The sequence below is a fragment of the Sturnus vulgaris genome, chromosome 9 (genome assembly GCF_052056855.1).
Source record: "Sturnus vulgaris isolate bStuVul1 chromosome 9, bStuVul1.hap1, whole genome shotgun sequence".
Classification (NCBI taxonomy): Eukaryota; Metazoa; Chordata; class Aves; order Passeriformes; family Sturnidae; genus Sturnus; species Sturnus vulgaris.
In genome coordinates this window covers 30,872,554-30,887,644 of record NC_142251.1, presented here as the reverse complement: position 1 = coordinate 30,887,644, position 15,091 = coordinate 30,872,554, and the positions used below count along the sequence as shown (strand labels likewise).

Below are 15,091 nucleotides of genomic sequence, written 5' to 3'. Positions count from 1 at the left end.
TTTTTTTTTTTTTGGGCTGAGGCTGCAGGATGTGTTGCTTGAGCTCTGGGTTTGGGATGGGTGCCCAAGGTCCTTGATGAGGACCTTTGTACACCCTCCTGATGTTTGCTGTTGGAACAGTGTTCCTGAGCATCACTCATGCAGAAAGGGGACTTTGGTAAGAGGACTGTGATGAAATATCTCTGTGTAAAGTGCAGATGGGGGACTGTGGTGGCTGGAAGTGCCTGAAGAAGAGTGTGGCATTCCTGGGAAGGCATGCTTCTTGGAGTGGCTAGAAATATGAGATTCCACCATATGTAGGACTGTGTCTAGATTATGATGTGGCTCTGAGCTGTGCAAGGGCAGCAGGGGCCAGAGCGATGAGAGTGGGGGGCGCATGTGACAGGGCAGGAGCTTGTCAGGGTTTAGTGTGATGGGGCAAAACACTTCCTTGGCTTAAATCAAAACTTATAGCATTTAGAAAAGGGCTTCTGCCATCCCTCACTCCCTTCTCATCCCATCTGAAACACAGAGTTGGGCCTTGACTGTAATTTTGGGTGGTGATTATGAGGGATGCTGCAGCTCCCCGTGTACCTGCCTTCTTTAGGTACCAACCTCTGAGTGATACATACCTTCCTTTTATTATTGGTTTTTGCAATAGGAAGACCATGCTTCCTCTAGGTGAGCTTTTTGGGGGGTTCTCTGCAGGAAATGGAGGCCCTGGGGACCTCACTTGACCCCAGACATGCTGAATGGGGAGATACAGTGGAAGGTGTTGACCTTCTCTTAGAGACCATAAGTGAAACACACTGGACTGGGTCAACAGCTTGGCCAAGCATGGTGAGACTAGGATGACAAATACCATCACAGATAACCCTTCCTCCCCATCCCAAACACATCTCCATCCCTCAGCTCCTCCATGCACGGGTCTTGCATGAAGGGTCTTCCATAGCATTGACTACCTTCAGACACAAAAAAAAGTTCATTTATTCCAGACAGTTGAGTCCATCAGGCTTCGTGCTTTGCTTTTAGTGTACTAAGGGTCATGGCCAAGGTGGGACATCCCCTCTCTCACAACTTCCTTTTTTTTTCCTCATGAATCAGAGCAAGAAAGAGAAGTTGAGACGTTGCCACCAAGAAAACTGCCCCGTTTTGTCTCCCCAAAATCAAATTTAGAAAATACTGAAGTGGTCTGGCAGAAGATCTTCTTTTGAGTTTTCTCATACTGTCTGGCTACGTGTTGAATGTGAAAACTTTAAACAAAGAGGTTCGGGTAAAGTCTTGCTGTGAAGTAAGAGAAGAATTTCAAAATCTTCTGGAGTTCATATTTGTCCTAGAGATTTTTGCTAATCGGTGCTGGGGATTTGTTTGGGGTTTTTTTATTGTTTTGTTTTGTTTTTTGTTGTAGTTGTTGTTTTCCACTGGGAGTGTATTCTGCTGGAATGAGCCTTCCAATCTGTTTTTTGGTGGGATTTCCATCGTGCTGGGAATAAATTGCTGTTTAAATCAGGCAAATGGTTTTCAATGAAGATTTTGGGGATGTTTCCCTTTGCTCCCAAGCATTCATACCACAACTTCGCTTTCTCTGGCTGCAGATTGCAGAGCCAAGAGCCTCTCTAGCTCTTGAGAGCAGCTGAATTTCATAGCAGAATGTCTTGTGCTGGGCTGAGGCCAAAGCGCAGCTCCCTGCCTTCCTGTGGTTCATGGACTGACTGTGCTGACCTGACTTTGTGGCCCCGTTAGTGCTATTTATTTTAACAGCATACTTGGCCCGGGGGGACTTGCGAGTCACTGGTCCCACCTTCTGCCCAAGGCAGTCCTGGGGTTGGATGAGGTTGCTCAGGGCTTTTTCCATCCTGGTCTTAAACACCTATAAGGATGGAGGTAGCACCACCAGCCAAAATTGGGCTGCCCCAAAACTTCCTCTCACTGTTTTTTTTTATTACATTGTATGTGCTAGATCTATCAGCTGCTCTGTTCCTCCAGGTTTGAATGTGAATCCGTGCTAAGCCCTCCATGCTCCTCCCCTGGGATAACCAAAGATCAGGGATAGGGGTTGTGTGGCTGGAATGTTGATGGTCTTGGATGCACGAGGACCCTGGTCCCACCCCATTCCCAGACAGACACACAGCTCACTCCTTCAGTATCTTTTATTAATGTATAGAAAATGCATTAAAAAAAGGAACTATACATAGCCTAAGAGCGGTCAGGACTAAAAATACTAGTTAACAATTGTTAACAAGCGTTGATCCCATTCTCCAAGCTACATTTTCATTACAGGGTGGGGAGAGTTGCTTAATATATTATTCATTTTTAATATAGATTTTATTTATGCATTTATTTACTTTTCTCTTCCCCCTCATTTGATTGCAGTGGTTTGTGTTTGAGTTCATCAGAAGCTGTCCAAGGCATTTTGTTGCCTCTGCTCTCCCTTCTTATTTATGTTTTTTAACTTTATTTAACATATTAAGAACGTTTCCAGGATAACACCTATACACGGGGGCTGCTTGCTTGTTTAAGTCTTTGTGTCACCATTCTTCTGAGAAACCACTGACATCTGAAGAATTGCAGGCTGGGTATTGAAGTGGGTCTAGGCATCAGGATCTTCCAAGGAAAAGGCCTTTCCCTCCCACTTACCCCAAATTTCCCCTCTGGAAGAGGCAAGGAGCTGCCACCACCATCAGGATTTTAGGAAAGGAGAAGGTCACTCTGGAGGTGCTGGTGGTACCCAGGGGACTCTGTTGAATTTTGTGGCCATCCCAGGGCTCTTGGCTGGCAGAAACAGGGATGGGATTCTTGTTTGGCCCTGGGACAGAGCCCTTTGTTAGTGGGTGTAAGCATGAATTAAAGGGTTTTCCTGGGGTGAGACTTCATTGCTGGCAGTGTTTGGTAAAGTCAAAACTTGCATGCATGTCTGGGGGGCACAGGATAGGGCGTGTGTGGTCACCCCCAGATGTGATGAGGGCAGCTCTGAGCTGGAATGAAGGTCATGTGCTGCTGTGGAGGTGAGGTGCCGGGAGGGTGCTTTGGCTCCTGCTGTATTTTGACAGATTGCTCTGAGCCTGTTGTGAGCATGGGGACACCACTGGCTGAGCCCTCACCAACTGCATCACTGGGAGTGAAGGTGGCATGAGCTGTGCTTTCCACACTGGGCACTTCACCTGGGATAAGCATCCCCTTGGGAAGGAGGCAAGAGTGCATTTAGGCTGGTACTAAGCTTTGAGATGCCCATGGTAAAGTAATGCAAAAATAAGGAATAGAAGCAGACTTCTCCCCAGCCTTTGTGTGGATGCTCTCCTGATACCTTCCTACCAAAACCCAACTACCCTTGGGGAGGAACTGACCTCTCTCCTTGAAATTATTCATTTATAGATGCTATCACTTTACTAAAAGCAGCTTTTCCTTTCAGGACTCTTTTTTTCTTTGGTTATGTTTCAGTGTAGTGTGCAATGGGAAGGTGGGCTTGGAGAATGAAAACAGAGGGAAATGAAAATCAGGCAAGGGATGAAGTCCCTTTGTGTTTCCCTCCAGAATTTTGGGGTTAGAAATAACAAGTGGCTTTGAAAGGCTGCGATGGGCATTGGCACACACGGTGTTCTGCTGCATGAAGGATTTGATGTGCTTCTTCCTGCTTCCTGTTACACGAGATGGCATCTCACAGTGGATAGTGTGATTTAGTTAACAGCTTCATGTTCCTTTTTGGGCTCTGGAACAAGCCTGAGTCACACAAACCTAGGATGGCAGTGGAGCCACCAGAGCCCAGTAATAGTTCACATTCTGAAGCCAAGGTTTCTCAAGATGAATACTGCACCAGATCCAGGCTTGGTTTCTGGGAATTTCAGGGCCAAACCTGGTCTAGCTGGAGAATGAACTAACTCATCCAGTGATGGAGAGTGAGAAGAAACCACTTAATCATAGGGCTATTCTGTAGCATCAACATTAAGCACAAATTTGCTTGAAACTGCTGGCAGGAACTTGGTAAAAAAAAAAATTAAAAAAATGGGCAATATAGAAAAATAACTTCCTGGGAAATTGTATTTTGTTTATGGACAATGTGAACAGGGGACGGTGGCCCAAATGACCAAGTCGTCATTGCCAGTTGTGTGCCTGGGCTTGGATGGGGTTTTCACCAGGACAAAACCATGATGTGTAGAAATCTTTCCTTTAAAAGATTGTAGCAACTGTCTTTCACCAATGCCATGGAAAGGCAACATCCTGGTATCACATGAGAGGTCAGAGACCAGCACTGATGTATAATAGCACTGAAAGACTGGATATTGTCTCCAAGAGTGTCTTTCATACCTGACTATGCAGGGTCAACTGGGCTGACTCCTCCTGGTTACAGGACTTGTACAACGAGATAACAGACATGAGGAGGGAGGGAGATATACATGTCAGTAAACCTGTTTAGAGAATAATCAGCCTTTTTGAGGATCTTCTTTTGAACCTCCTAGAAAAGCTTGGCAAAATTTTATTTTCTGTTTGAGTCTTACTTTTGAAAAGGGAGGTTTCTTGCCTTTCACTTGACTATTAATGATAAGTGTATTTCCACTGACATCTCTTTCTTTCACCTGGGTAGGTAAGAAAACAGCACCATCCACCGCCAATCTCTGCTGGTGATAACCACTGCTCCATTTTAGCTTTTGTTGGGATATTTGTTCCTATAAATTCTTGATAGTCTGGGGAAAAATTTACTCTGCTGGTCTACTAAAAATTACCTTAGGCTTTAATCAGTTCTATCTGCTGCTTTTTGTTGTCTTTTGGGTCTTAAATCAGGGTTGGGTGTTCAGAAGGCATGACGTGGTGATGAGGAGGTGAGATGAGGAGGCATGAGATGGTGATTTGTGAGAGTGACCATGTCCTGCAAGAGATCCCATCATCTGCAGCCTCTGACTCACCTGTTCCTCAACTGGCTGCCTGATTTGATGCCAAGGGAAAGTAAGAAGGGACACCTTATTTACATATGAGATGTTGCTAAGCATCCTTTCTCCAGGCCAGATTGTAAGCTGAAGGACATGAAGGACTGGGTCCTGTGTCTAATCTTGACCTCAGTGTTAGCTGTGATTTCATGTGCCAGTATGTGACATGGAAAAGAAGGTTGTTTCCTGCTTAATGCTCTTCTTCAGCTCTGCAGCCATAGTGAGTTATGTCAGAACTATGTTTTTATATATTAAGGAGTGTGACCATGAAAGATACACTGGCCTGAATTATAAGCTACTGCAAAGATGCCTTTATGTTACCATCCGAAAGATGTTTTTGAGACAAAGCAGTTTCAGTGTGACAAAACCAGATAGCAGTGCTTAGCATTCATAATGTTCCTTTGGCTGCAAATCCAGTGATGAGCTGCATTGTCCTTGGATGCAGGGATGAGTCTCTTCTTTGAGACTAGGCCAGGGACAATGACCAGCATTGATCGAAGTCCTTGGCAGAGGAGTGACTTAAGCATGGTGGTCATTTGGGCTATGTGGAGGTGGGGTCAATGACAATAGGGCACAGACAGAGCTATCCAAAGGGTCCATCTTCCTTGAAATAGGAGAAGTTAAGGATGGGAAGAGCAAACCCATTAATTCTTCCAAGGCCTTGTGCTCCAAAATCTGAATGGAACTCCTTCCAGGAGGGGAAACAGTTAATTTCCTGTTATAGATGTGGCAATACCAAGGCACTGAGATTTGTGTTCTTCTTGTGATGGCATTGAAGAGGGATGGTATAGGAGAAGGAAGGAAATGAACATTCCTCAGCTTGCACTTCTCTTCCCTTAGCTACATTGTCATCATTTCCTGTGTGCTTGGAGGGCCATGAACAGGAGCACCTGAGCTGTGACAGCTGTTGGCTTCAGGTTGGGCTGTAGTTGTGTGATATCTTTTTATTGCTGCTCCTTCTCTGAGACTGTTTTTTTTGGGACCAGTGACCTCAGTGAGAGAGAGCATGATAGAATGTAGAAACAACAGAGGAAAGTGTTCTAGATTTCAGGACCAAGATCAGGGATTTTTCTCCTAAGTCTTCTAATTTAAGTCCTTTCTTCTCCATGAAGTTCATCATAACCCAGGCAGATGTCATGGACCTGGAGTGGGCTGAGTTCAGCTTGGAGGAGTGGATAATGAAGGTTGGGGCTGGTGGAGTAGTTCCTATTCCCATACATATGCATACGAGGACCACTTTGTGGTGGGACCAACACATGAGCTATGGACTCTCTGGAGTTTGCCTACATATGCAGATATTTGCCAAGCCCTCCTGTGAAAACTGGGGATGGGATGAGCCTTTTCTCATCCTCTCTTAGTCTCCATGGGTCCAGAGCCGACACTCAGGGGAGAGACAGGCCTCTGCCTGCTGGAAGAGTTGGCGTCTACAGGATCCATTAAGCTTGGGACCTCTGTGCCAGGAGGGGACAGGGAGGCAGGGAGAAGACGGGCATCCCTGGCCATGACTGGGCTGGAAATGGCCATACAAGGTACCTGCCACAAGCCCCGTGACAAACATTTCTAACAGGGTTTGCTGGAGATTTCTGTTTCTTTTAAAAAAATATCAAAAAATCTGTTTCTTTCTCTTTCTTCTCATGTTAAGGGCCAGAGTATTGGGATAGGGAGACTGGAAATTTGGTATTTCTCTGGGACAGATGCAAAGCAATGAGGTCTTTCCTTTCCCATGGCCTTTCCTTGTGCCATGGTTCCCTCCAGCATTTGTGAGGGGCAGGTTGCTATCTCAGACAAGTAGTAATTTTTTTCCCTTTCATATTTAAAATACAAACAAATGACAGAAAAGGTAGTGGGAGGCAAGAGGGGTTCAGCTGGCTCAGAGCTGTAGGGACCGTCGCTTCCTCCCAGAGATGTTACGGTGGTTGTAAGGTCGCATCTTCATTTCCACAAAGGGGATGGAGAACTCGTGACCTTTCCAATGGTACCAGTTAATCCCCTGGCAGGAGGGAAAGGCAGAGGGTAAGGAAAGACCATAACAAGAAACCAGAGTGAGAGAGGAAGGAAACAAGGTTGATTGCAGTAGAGAAGCCAGAAGGAAAAACTTGCTATAGCAGGAACAAGCAACTCCTGCTTCTATGGCTTGATTGTTTGTTTGCCACTGCTCAAAGGCTGATTCAAATTTCATGTAGGTAATTATTTTAATCTAACACATTACAGTAAATGACTATGGCAGCATGTGTGAGACACAAAGTATTAGCATCGTTGGCTTGAAGGTGGCTCCCTTTGCTCCAGCTGGTCTGGGGTCATGCCACCAGTCTTGATCCTGGTGCACTAATCACAGAGCCCCAGCCTTAAACTAGGCTTGCTGACATGTTCCCCTAGAAGAAATTCCAGAGGCTTTCAACCCAGCTCTGCCCTTACCTGACTGTGCCGGGATTCTCCGTACTTGCCGTTGAGGTTTGTGCGGTGGCAGTTCTTATACCACCATGCCCCTTTGTAGGACATGGCACAGTTGGTCACAGCCACATCATTGTCCCTGTCCTTGGTGGAGAAAGGGCGTCCCTGGTGATAGGTGAGGGAGTCTCCTGTGGAAAGAGGTCCCATTAAAGGTGATGGAGTCTGAGTTATCTGGTCTTTTTCACAAGGAAATTAGGATATTCTGGTAATGTAGTAACCATTCCAGTGTCTCAAACAGCTGACAGTCTGGGAATAAATTAACTGGAATTGTTCACAATTGGTTCATCTGAGATACTCTGCTGTCTGTTTAGGATCAGTGTAGACCATAGCAAATCTTAGAGACTTCTTGGCTCTGTCAGATAAAGTGCTTGGATACATGTTTGGATCTCAATTCCAATGTTTCAGAAATTAATTCAATCCCAGATTTTGGCATCCCTGATTTCTCGAGGCTTGGCTCTGCTATATAACTTCAGGATCCTTTCAGCCTCCTTCTTTTCTGTTAACCAAAGGAAGCTGTTTCTCTTAAAGGAGACCAAACATTCATCTCTTGAACCAAGATGCTTGGCCACCTTTTCTCTCTTTGGATAAGGAGAAGAAGTTTTTGGAAGGTGTGTGATATTCCACCAAAACCTCTAACCTCATCCTCACTGGATAACTCGAGAGCTGCTTTTGTGTCAAAGAAAAGCCAGAGTAAAATACAGTCAATTGAGTAATATGCTTACAGGAGACATTCTAAATATGCTCCTTGGTAATTTCTAAGGACATATGAAGTGGAACCCATGCTGGCTGTGTGCAATCCAGCCATGGAGAGACTCTCTTGCCAAGAAAACCTCTTGGCAATGAACCATTTGTTGAACCTTGGCTCCCTTAGCTCAAGGTGGAGCAGAAGCTCCTTGGCTGGACAGCTAGAAGAAGAGTTTGCATGGCGAAGGGGACAGAATCATGTCTGCATGACCCTATTACTGCCATCCTTGGCAATAGGTTGGGTGCCTTGTGCCCTGGGATTTGAAGTTAGAGCAAGTGCTTTGTTGCACACCATAAAGATTCCTGTCATTTCCAGTGGCAACTAACTGGTATTGAATAGGGAAATTCCTGCATCTTGGGTATGTTGTGGGGTTCCACCTAATACATGGTGGAAGTTTTGTCATGGAGGCTTGCACTGGGCACATCTATCCCAGATAAAGGGGCTACGGTTGTACCTCTTCTCCCTTCTTGAGGAAGAGATCCCCTGTGCCCTCCCTTTAGCACCCTCTCTTTTCTGGTGAGCAACTCTAATTCTCTCTGAATCAACTAAGCAAGCAGGTGTGACAGTGTCCATGCAAAACTGGGCAGTGTTTGGCCTTTATGTGAGGAAATGATTCAGAGGATTTCAGATTTTTCCATAGCTGTGGAAAGGCGATAAATACAGCCTCCAGCACAACGTCAATAGCCAGCCGTGGCTATTGCCAAGTGAGATGACACCTCTGATGATTGACCTGGTTATATGAACAGCAATGTCTCTGATATTAAATATCTAATCCCCAATGGAAAATTCTGTGTCCTTAGTGTGATTTATCTGGTTTACATGATGGACTGCAGGAAGGCAGAAAGGACTATGGGTCTTTGTCTTGCTGCTCTAGACAAGTGAGATTTCATGTTGGGATTTCCTTTACAGTCTTGGACCAATCAGTCACAGGGCTTCCCAAGATCCTTGCCAGCAATGAGGCTGTACCTGAAGTGCCATTGTAGTCTCCAATTCGCAGTTTGTAGAGGCTCCGGGAGTCTCCAATGGAGAACTTGTCATAGTAGGCATATGCTGCTTCCTGACCATCCCTCATGTCTATTCGCAGCTCATAGCGCCCTTGGGACGTGATCCTGTGGATGTTGTCCAAGCCTGTCGAGACAGTGAAACACCCAGTGAGACCTGGTGCCCGGATCCGCTCCGTGAACAAACAAGGAAAGCTCTAGGCAAATAACACAGTAGTGGGAAATGAGAGCAAGGAGAGGAATCAAAGAGCGGCAGCACTTGTGGTGAGTCTGTGTATCTCCTGGCTCTGCTGGGGTCTGAGCTCTGTCCCCACTCGAGCTTCACTTCCCTGTATCTATGAGTGGTGGGTTCAAGGCTCAGGTTCACATTTCTTCATGCTGCTGAAGCTTGGAACATTCAGCTGTTGAGCCCTGGTGCTACTTATGTTGTTGTTAAGCTTCCATACAAGCCAGAGTATGTTTATGCTGCAGGTCCCTTTAGCTCATGGTGAGGTTTTGGAGGAGCACACTCAGTTTCAGAGCTGTGCTGTCTCCCACTCACTCCTTTCCTGCTTTCATTGGACAGCTGACTTTCTGGCCACCAGTGCAACCTGTCATCCAATGGGTTTTGATCCATGAAAACTGACAGCATACCCCCCTTCTCTCCTAGAGAGAGCAAACCAGCGAGCTGCTGACCCTCACAGTGTTCCTTTTTGTGGTGTGCCTCTACATGAGTTCCTAAGGTGAAGGGCAGGGAATGAACAGAAGGAAATCTGTCTGAGGGAGAATGTAGAGAAATGTGGTGAAGGGCAAGGAGCCTACAGCTGACACAGTACTCATGGAACTTAGGTTTGACACATCAGTGAAAGGCAACCAGGGAAGGTCATACCCAGCCAAAACTCATCTTCCAAGTTTCCAAAGCCAACCCGGTAATCTGCCCATTTCCGGAAAAAATCAGTCAGCCCATTCTGCCGCCGCTGGAAGACCTGATGTGGAGGAAGACCAGGGGGAAAATCATATGATGGAGATGAGAAAAGGCTTTGCCAGGCTTTGGACACACAGGGCAAAGATAATAATTTTTCTTTCCATTCTGCCTTTCAGGGAGAAAATTGCAGTACCCATGCAGTTGACATTAATTGCAGCCATGCAATTAATTCTTGTGTGGGTGTAGAAACCAGAGGTATTAGATAATGTCCAAAGCAAATTAATGGTAGAATAGGAAGGAATTTGCCTTCGAGGTTTCTGCTTTAACCAACACATGGTGTCTCTGTTTTTTTTAGCATGTAGTTCTGCTTTGAGCTGGCTGTTCCTGTGATATCCAAGGGGATGCTCTGAAGCAGACCGAGAGGGAAATTTACTGGCTAGAAATCAGCATTTGAGGAAGCCCATTTTTTTTGTTTTGACTATACATCTAGCAAGGTTTTTTGTAATGTGTGTAAGTAAGAGTTTGACATGAATAAGAACAAAGCACCATGGTATCATTTACTTACACTGTCAGTCCATTTACATCAAGACAAGCAGTGTTTGTGAAGTTCAAAAGCCAAACAGGCATTTGTTTCTAAAGTTCTCCTGTGCAGACTCAATTGGGGTGATGCCTTACACCCTCCTTCTGCAGGCATTGTGAATCATTCCTCATGAAAGCTACCAGCCATTAATTTCATTTCTAGAACAATAAATCAGCTTCACTCACGACTTTTTCTTTCCAGAAGCACTGGAAACATGTCAAATAAATCAAAGGGCATTTCTCCAAGTGTAACTATTATTACCAGAGCGTGGGCCATTCCCTGTGGTGTGGGAAATGAAGTGTGTGATGCTGGGCCTGCTGTCATTCCCATGCCTTGCTGGTAGGGGTTCATTTATTTTGTGAAGGGGACAGCATGTAGGACAAGCACGTGAATACTCACAATCCAGCCGCCTCCGTCGGTGGTCATGTCGCAGTACACTGGCACCCTCTGGCTGAGCTCCCCGTTGATGGAGATTGTGTAGACCCCGCTCAGCGTGTCTCCGTTCATCAGGTGCTGGGCGCAGTCCTGAGGGTTAGCAAAGACACGTCCTCCTGCAAAGTAAATAAATACATTTTTAAAAAGGCAAAATTAAAACAAAGAATTTTCCCCATGCCTCAGCCTCCACTAGTTACAATGCAGGAGAAGTCTGTCTTGGCTTCTGCATTCCAAGTAATTCCACAAGGCAGTGAGACTTTACATCTGCCATCAGCCTCAGAGGACTTACTGGAAAAAAAAGTGTGCATATATTAATTAATTATTCTTCCATGTGCTTATATTGGAAAAGTGCATGGTAACATCACGATGAATGATGAGGGGTATCACTTCTTGGACCATCTTTCTGCACTGTGTTGGAAACCCTGGGGTTTAAGCTGTCACCAGTGTATTTAGACAGCTGTGAAAATAACAAAACCTGTTCTCCTCTGAGGATTGCCAGCTTCAGTCAAGTTTTATAACTTTACTCATTCCAAGGGGAGTCTCCTGATTCTCCATGCCCTTGGAAATAATGGTGGACTTATGCTGAGCTAATTGTTTCTCGCAAGCTGAGCAGGAATGAGGCTGTGTGAGATGCTAGAGGCAGGTAGCATGGGCTGTGTGGCTGTGCTACAGGTGTTCTCTAATGAGGAAACATCTTATTTTGTGGTCAGAGTTTAGGAGAGTCTTAGTTATGACAATTATTCTGGCAGTATTGCAATGTCAACTCTGGGAACAACTTTTTCTTATTTAAGACTAAAGAGATGTTTTCTTTGGTGTTGGTACATATGGATGATGGAACAAATGAGTGCAGAGCTGGCAATGTGGATGTGGTTTTCAAGGATGTCTCTGTAACAAAGAGAGAAGGTGTGAGGGACCTTCAAATCTTCTATTCTGTGTGTGTCCATCACAGTTGTGTAGTGCCTCATAGGACCAAGGCACAACCCTTGTCTGTTGCTTTTCACTTGGGGGTATTTTCCCCCACCTTGTGACCTGAAGACTTAGAGGTCATTGCTGTGTCCAAATGTTGAAGATACCCTCTTTTTTTCTCCCCATCTTCATGGTCTGTAGCACAGTCTGGTGAGACGTTGTTTGTATTTTACAGTATCCAACAATGAAAACTTCTTCAATGACAAGGACATTGGGCTCCCTGAGTTCTGTGGAGATTGCTTGTTTCTTAATTTATATTCATATGTTTCGGAGCCGAGGAAACCTTGGAAGACATTTCAAACCACTATAAATTATAAATACTGTATCTGTTTCTTCCTTTTGTCTCATCTGCATACAATTCCCCAAGAACCTTATGCAAACATGAAACAAAAGAGGCTGAACTATTAATATGTCAGAGGGAATAGAAGAACCTCGGGATGTGTACTGTAAGCAGAAGGAAGCAAAACAATTTAAATTAAGCCTGGGTGACTTTTGTTGTCCTTGTTCTCTGCAAAGTGCCTTTATGCATTGCCAGAATAAACTGAAATGCAGATCTGGATGCTTTGATGAGATATGCTGTCCATAGATTGCATTGCCTTGATGATAGCTCCTGGTTGCTTCTGTCTCATCAATATTGGGGGAAGTGAAGAGAAGCTGACTTATTGCTAATGCCTATCTTCATCCTCAAAGCAAGTTAAACGTGTTCGATACTGAATCAACTGGCAATGGGGAGACTAACGTTGCTGAGGTCTGACATTTCTGTTTGATGGAAATGGTGCTCTCCTTGCTTGATGTAAACGGATTTCTGCTGTTTTATCCCACCTTCGTCCCTGACTCCCAAGGAGCCTCAAAGATTATATGTTTTTTTCTATATTTGCATATGTATTATATGCATTTTTCTGTCACCCTGAATTGTATTGGCTTTATGTGCATGTGTAAGAGGCAAGAATAACAGGAAAGCCTGTTTTGTAGATGCATTAGAGATTTTCTTCTTTTTTTGACATAAATAGCTTCTGTTATCTCTTAAAAGCATGTGAAGGGACTTTTGCATGTAACTGAGATGGGGAAGTATATCCACAGCAGGTTCAAAGAAAACTCTCCTAATTGAACTGGCAGCGTTGATGGGAGGAGTTTTGGTGGACATCATCTTGAGGTTTCTCAGTGCTGTTGACGCCCAGGAAAAACATGATTGGATTCAGCCCTGAACAAGATGCATTCTGGCTGTAAGTGCCTTGACTAGCCATGCTTTTCAAAGAAGATGAGGGACAATTTGCTTTGCATAATTTCTATTATGAATGGTTGCAGAGGTTGAGAGCAATGGTGACATTCTCATACAAACTTCATTATTGGAAGAGTAAGTATTCTGTCTGTGGTGTCTCTGGATGCCCACCTTTTGATTTCAAAAGGAAACCATTCCCATTACTTTAGTGCCTTAATGCATTGTGAATGCTCTAGAATGAGAATGGGGAGGAATAATGCAATTAGATTAAGTGCTGGCTCTGCTGTCTTTGACTGCACTGGTGGTGGTGGAGATGCACCTGCTTAATATTTCCAGGGATACCCCAACCCTGAAACCTTTCAAGAACAAATTCAATAGGGCTCCGAGCAACCTGATCAAGTTGAAGATGACCCTGCTTGCTGCAGGGGGATTGAACTAGATGACCTTTAAAGACTCTTTCCAACCCAATGTTCTATGATCCTTTGATATGTGTGAACAATCAGATCAGGTCTGCAGCATGGAGACACTGGCTGGGTCCTCTCCCAGGAGCATACCTGTTAATATGTGTTGTTGATTTTAGTGGGTATTTTTTCCTCTATTTATGCACTTGAGGACAGATATGAGCAAGGCAAAGGGCCTGGTAGATGGTTCCTGGACTGAAGCTCAAATCCTCTTGCCCTGGGCTGGGTCTTGTGTTTGAATCATAGGTCCTTCAGCCATTACCTTTTTGTAGTGAAGCAGCACTGTGGGTCATGGCATTGTAAGTACCCATCTATGGATCATGATGGAATGCTACCTGAGGAGGGAAAGTCCCTAAGCACAGTCCATTCCTACCAGCATATACATGGGCCAACCTCCACTTGTCTGAACAGATGCAGTGTGCTTCCTCACCTGTGGTGAAGGTGGTTGAGATGAGGCCACTCCGCATGGCATTTTGGGCAGCTTGCAGGTGCACTGTGTACTCTGTGGTCTCAGAAAGCCCCTCTAGACGGATCCATGTGTCCTCAGCATCCACAATCAGCTCCTATACATGGGTCCCAGAAGGAGGTAGACACCAAGAGCAACAGATGAGAAAAGTGACGTGGAGCCTAAAGAGCAAGTGAGGAGGGAAAGGAAGCCACAAACTACTGTAGCCCCTGGAGCCTGACTGAGGAGCATTGAATGACTCCTTAGACCCCTGGCCTGAGTAAATGTGAGATCAGTGAATATAGCCAACATTTCAGAAGGGTTTGGGGTGGGGGAAAGCAACCTGGTTTGGAGACGGATTTAAATGTTTGCAATCTGTGTCCCCCATGTACTGGCTCTGTTGGGACCTTTGTGCCCTCAGTACAAGACATGACTGATTGCCCAAGCAGTGCAAGGAATAAAGCTGGCCAAAGCTGGTTATCAGACAGTTTTGACTCCGTCAATTCCTGTCATGTTAATTTTTCTGGTTGTTGGCCAGTGCCACACAGCATTATTTAATCCCTTCTGTAAAGATATTATCCTCTGGCTGCTACAAGACAATCACACCAGCAAAGAAAATTGGACTATTTGCCATGACATATTTCTGATAGTGTTTTTTGTTGCAGATCCTCCAGACAGGCAGATGTGGACACTCATTAAATAATCAAATGCATTGTATTGCAGGATTAATTAGCTGTCTGTGTCTATCTTCCTTTTTGCAGGAAGGGAAAATGGCATTTTTAACACCTCTGCAGAATAACATTCTCCTGCCTCAGCTTGCTTGTGTTTCACAAGCTGTGAATTTTTCCTGTTCCTCCAAACTTTCCAGGTAACCTCTTTATGCCCAGACCAGTAGGTGTGCATAAACATTTTGCCTTAAGCAATTTCCTCTTGCTTTTTCCCATCATCCTTCTTAGCAGGAAGTAGTGTCTGCCCTTCTGGTCTCC

The 15,091-nt window shown here is 44.9% G+C and overlaps 2 protein-coding genes across 9 annotated transcripts in view; one reads left to right on the top strand and one right to left on the bottom strand.

Annotated features, from left to right (window-relative positions):
• Nucleotides 1-15,091, top strand: part of LOC106852196 (tenascin-N-like) — a 98,766-nt gene that overhangs the window by 45,787 nt on the left and 37,888 nt on the right. The window contains exons 6-7 of one of the 4 annotated variants that reach the window (XM_088170363.1): nt 9,179-9,359; nt 14,867-14,973. In XM_088170363.1, coding sequence (XP_088026489.1) covers nt 9,179-9,304 — 126 coding nt within the window. In that variant the 3' untranslated portion in view covers nt 9,305-9,359; nt 14,867-14,973. Of the gene's footprint in view, nt 1-9,178; nt 9,360-10,354; nt 14,974-15,091 lie in introns of all 4 variants that reach the window. The other 3 variants (XM_088170362.1, XM_088170360.1, XM_088170364.1) reach the window with 3 other exon arrangements.
• TNR (tenascin R) overlaps nt 2,112-15,091 on the bottom strand; it is a 78,055-nt gene continuing 65,075 nt past the window's right edge. For all 5 annotated transcript variants that reach the window (XM_088170354.1, XM_088170357.1, XM_088170356.1 and 2 more), the window contains 6 exons: nt 14,091-14,223; nt 10,979-11,130; nt 9,964-10,060; nt 9,061-9,222; nt 7,314-7,477; nt 2,112-6,888 (listed from right to left, as the gene is read on the bottom strand). In XM_088170354.1, coding sequence (XP_088026480.1) covers nt 6,769-6,888; nt 7,314-7,477; nt 9,061-9,222; nt 9,964-10,060; nt 10,979-11,130; nt 14,091-14,223 — 828 coding nt within the window. In that variant the 3' untranslated portion in view covers nt 2,112-6,768. The remainder of the gene's footprint in view (nt 6,889-7,313; nt 7,478-9,060; nt 9,223-9,963; nt 10,061-10,978; nt 11,131-14,090; nt 14,224-15,091) is intronic.